Source organism: Diachasmimorpha longicaudata, chromosome 14 (assembly GCF_034640455.1).
Source record: "Diachasmimorpha longicaudata isolate KC_UGA_2023 chromosome 14, iyDiaLong2, whole genome shotgun sequence".
NCBI classification, from domain to species: domain Eukaryota; kingdom Metazoa; phylum Arthropoda; class Insecta; order Hymenoptera; family Braconidae; genus Diachasmimorpha; species Diachasmimorpha longicaudata.
The window spans coordinates 194,979-199,840 of NC_087238.1; the positions used below are offsets into that span (position 1 = coordinate 194,979).

The window sequence follows — 4,862 nt, forward strand, 5'->3', positions numbered from 1 at the left end:
TAATTCGCTGCATTTGCGAGTGTGCTTTAAATTTGTTACAGGGAAATATTCCTTTGAAAAGTTGTGAGAAATCAAAACTGTGCAAACATAAAAAACTATTGAGAAACTCGCCGATAAAAAACAAAGTTTAAGTAGCAAGAAAAAAATCATTAATCCGAAAGGTGGTTCAATTTTGCCGATGCTATTGGGCCCTCTGATAAGCGCACTTATCTCAGCTATTGTATAAGGATGGAACATGCACGTAAAATGATTCTTGTACCAGAGGACAGTGTGGAACGTCTAAAAAAAAATTCTTCACATGTTGATGCTCACCATGTTTTAACTGAATTGGCTAAAGAAATTCAGCCATCAGCTCAAACTCCAGGAACTGTTACAAGTAGATACGATACCCAGCTATTGGAAATTTTAAATTCGAAAAGCCCTAGAGACGATCATGAAAAATGGAAGTTGTATAACAACGTTCTGAGGCGATATCTGTTTTATACCGAACAAAATAAAACGCCGGCGTTAGAAACGGAGGCCCCCGTCGAAACTGAAACCACTGTACGATACGACCCAAAAGCTATTGTTGCTACTGTACCTAAAGTATATCAGCGAAAAGCCGCTGGTATACTAGAATACATTGACGCCATTGATACTGCTAACAGACTCAAATGGAATTCACAGGGACAAGTGACTTTGGATGGACAGACATTTCCTGGTGTTAATATTGTGGATCTCATACAAGATGTTGTCAGAGCACGGAAAACATATTCAGCTAGAGGATGGGAACATTTTGCCTTTTGAATCGAAGAGAACCTGAAATTTCAGAGGACGAGAGTTCTGTAGACGAAGGTAGAAGAAGGAAAAGCTATAGATCACGCACTCCTCCTGTACATCGCCCCCGTAAAAACTCGAAAAAACCACGGCTTAGTTCTCCCTACACTGCGAAAACCGACAAAGTTACATCATGGCTTCCGTTTTGAACAATGAAAAACTCTCGAGGACATATTTTAACCTTCCAGAGCCTGAGGCATACACAGGGGCTCGAAATATTTTGTCAAAACATAAGAAAGAAATACCTAAAAGTGAAATAAAAAATTGGCTTAATGCTCAGAACACTTATACTCTTCATAAACCCATTAAGCGTAAATTTCCACGTCTTCATTATACAGTAACCAACATTGATGATGTGTGGGAGGCAGACCTAGTTGAATTGAGATCATTAAAAACATATAATGATGGGATTTCATATTTGCTTGTAGTTATTGATGTCTTGAGTACGTTTGCCTGGGTAGAATCATTGAAAGACAAATCAGCATCACAGGTTCTTGAAGCTTTCAAGCGTATAATGGATACGAATGGAGGTCGCGTTCCTGTTTCTATACAAACGGACAAGGGAAAAGAATTTATGGCCAGCAGTGTCCAAAAAATTCTGTGTGATAAGAAAATAAAATTTCGTGTTGCACGTAAACCCGACATAAAAGCTGCAGTTGTGGAGCGCTTCAATCGGACATTGAAGGAACGTATGTGGCGCTACTTTACACATAGTCGAACATATAAGTATACAGATGTTTTGAAACAAATTGTCGAGTCTTACAACAACGCGCGACATTCTTCAATAAAGATGGCGCCTGCGGCTGTGACGATGGATAATGCATCATACGTATGGCGTAATATACAAAGTCGATTCAAGACGGAGAAACCACGTGAAGAGTCCTTTAAATCTAAAGTGGGCGACTATGTACGCATCAGTCGAACGAAAGGCATCTTCGAGAAAGGATATGAAACTAATTGGAGTAAAGAAATATTCAAAATAACGAAAGCTGTTTTCAAGAAATCATTGCCGATATACGAGTTGATGGATTTCGCTGACGAACCAATTGAGGGATTTTTCTACGAACCAGAATAGGTGCTTGTCAATAAACCAACGCACAAGGACGAGTTTATAGTCGAACGTGTCATACGCTCTAAGGGAAAAGGAAAAAATAAGCAGATTCTTGTTCATTGGGAGGGATATCCTGATAAGTTTGATTCTTGGATACCTGCTGCAGAACTGCATGCAATTGGGAAAAAATGAAGAGAAAAGAATTTTATATGATGCTCCCCAGCAACAGCAGCATGAGCTATCATCCTGATAATACAGCCTCGAAATTCACAACCTTGCTTCCAAAACAAGTCGAACTGGAAGGAGAATGGGTAGTGGGTCTGAGTGAAATACAATTTCCTTGCAATTTTTTACATATACGTGATCGAAAAGATGCTTCAATCAATTTCGTTAGTAATGCAATCTCCAATAAGAGTAAGGTAAACGCACTACAAACATTTTTTCTACCTACTGCAGTTTTCAAAGATATAACAGATTTAGTGGGGTTCATGAATAACTTTGCGCCTTTGAGTGCTCATATCCGATTTGAATAATTGCCTCAACAAGGTTTTGTGCAAATTGTAAGACCTCCAGAAACTGCGGCAGCACATTTCATGCATTAGACTTTTCCGATAAACTAGCTGATATGTTGGAATTTGAGAGACGTGTACACAGCTCCACAAACGCCAAGCCGTATTGTAAAGGATCTTTACCAGCAATTTTGGCCACAGGTTAGCCTGCGAATTTGTTCATCTACAGCGATCTTTATGTACCCTGCGTAACAGGTAACGTGTAGTCATCCCTGTTACGAGTGGTACCATTCAGCGCATCTGCGAATACCTATGGGTCCATACACTGTACTACGTTTTGGACTCTACATATTTCGCTGATAAGGTATTCGTTGGGGCACAATTGAAATAGATATAACATGCAACCAAGGTGTAATGATTCCATCCGAGTAGGGTCGAGTATGGTAATTCTACCCTACCTGGGCAGTGCAGCCCAAGCTGTCGGCAAAGAAGCCCTCAATGCGGGTGTTAACGTTGTTGGGGATATAGTGGCAAATGGCAAGCCTTTAAAGGTGGCGCTGGACGACCGATTAACCGACTCTGGATTGAAATCGAAGAGGCGGGCCCAGGACAAAACTGGGTCCATGATGCGTGGTTCTGGATATAAGAGAAACGCCTAGCCTCTCATAAGGTCACTGGCCGTGGATCTGCCAAGACATCCAAAACTCGGAAGAATAAAAAGAAAAGAGACATTGCAAACAAAAAAAGGAAGAAAGTGAAAAAAGTAACGAGGCATAAATCAAAGGGAAGACACGTGATTTGTACGGTATTTCCAACTAATCATCATGTCATTTCTGCATTTGCACTCGTCTGAGTGTGTGAAGTCGGAGTTGGACCTATTTACCATTCCACCTACTCAAACAAGTATTGGAAATTCGCAATTTGTTTATTACAATCCTGAATCTACGCTCTCGGACGATGCCCCAATTGAATTCATCGTACCAAGCCATGGAAAAGAATATATTGATTTAGCACAGACCATGATCAACGTTCGCGCCACAATCCTGGTACGCGATGGCTCTGCTGCTCTAGACGACTCTGTGGGTCCTGTGAATAATTTTTTACATTTAACGTTTAACCAAGTGGATGTATATTTCAACCAAAAAGCTGTTACGCCTCCAAATAATATGTACGCCTATAGAGCATACATTAAAACATTACTAAACTATGGTGCAGATCCAAAGTTCTCACATCTTGCAATGTTTCTTTGGGCTATGGATAGTTATAGTGCCATGGATTCTACTGCTGTAATGTCGGGCGCTGCGAGAAACAATAATTACCTACCCTGACGTCAGGCATATACTAAAGGTGGAAAAGTCGGTGATCTGCTGGGCTAATAACATTTTGACGTCTTCAATCAAGATAAGTTTTTGATGAATGGTTTTGAGCTACGCGTTCGTCTTATCCGTGCAAAGGATGACTATTCTTTTATTGACGATAGGACACAGAATTATAAGTTGAATATAGTAGAAGCCTCCTTGATTGTTGGCCGTGTGAAGCTCAGCCATGGAATTGTGATGGCCCACGCTAAAAAGCTTGCGAAGACAACTGCGAGAAATCCTTAGACGCGGGTGGAGGTCAAATCTTTTGTTTTCCATAATGGGGTTATGGGAGAGACAAGAGACAATGCAATTTTGGGGCAGCTGCCTAAAAAAAATCATACTGGGGTTTGTTGGAAATTCCAGTTTCAACGGATCAAGGAAAAAGAATCCCTCCAACTTTCAAAATTGTGGGTTAACTTTTAATGCCTGAATGTCGATGGACTTTAAGTACCTACAAAACCTCTGCAGCGAAGTTTCACCTCTGGTGTCTGCCGGGATGTGGAAGCATTCAACACCCTATTGACTGAATCTGGTGAAGAGTGGAACTGTTCGTCTTGAAGTTCGCTTCCATAAAGCAAAAGCGTAGAATGTAAATAGTTTGTTGTACGCGGAATATGACGATCCACAAGGTAGGTTATTGTCGACGACAGCGGATGAAAATGGAAGACTACGTAATGGAGGCGTAGCATACGATTGCATTAGTTGCATCCAACCTGCTGAACGAGGGCCACGCAAATTTTCCGGCTTACCGTGGTTCTATTAGTACACTTGAGCTCCTGGAGGTATTATCGCATACAGCTGCAAGCAGTGCAGGTGTCTGCCCTGCCGACCGTGTGTCCTGGACATGGCCCCGATCCTGTGCTATCATCATCAGCACCGACAACCACAATCAGGCAGGAAGTCACTGGGTTGCCGTTTACCTCGGTTCAAATAGGTGAGGAGTTTCTTTCGACAGTTTCGAAATGCCGCTCTTCGATACAAGAATTTCTTAGCGCCGTGAGCGAAATTGCAATGTATATTGTAGGATTTCTTATGAGGGTGGAAAAGATTGATTAGTGAAAAACATACGACACTTAACTCTTAAAATGTATTTAATATCATGACTCTACAAAGCTTCTAAAACTA

General features: G+C 41.2%; 1 protein-coding gene across 1 annotated transcript; it reads left to right on the top strand.

The window, feature by feature from the left end:
- The first annotated feature begins 3,200 nt into the window (after positions 1-3,200).
- On the top strand, positions 3,201-3,704 carry LOC135169361 (uncharacterized protein F54H12.2-like). The gene has a single exon (XM_064134305.1). It carries the CDS (start codon positions 3,201-3,203, stop codon positions 3,702-3,704), a length of 504 nt encoding a protein of 167 aa, XP_063990375.1.
- Positions 3,705-4,862: the final 1,158 nt, after the last annotated feature.

Bases quoted from the DNA above. Each gene is read 5' to 3' on its own strand.
- LOC135169361 (XM_064134305.1), top strand. From the start codon at position 3,201: ATGTCATTTCTGCATTTGCACTCGTCTGAGTGTGTGAAGTCGGAGTTG.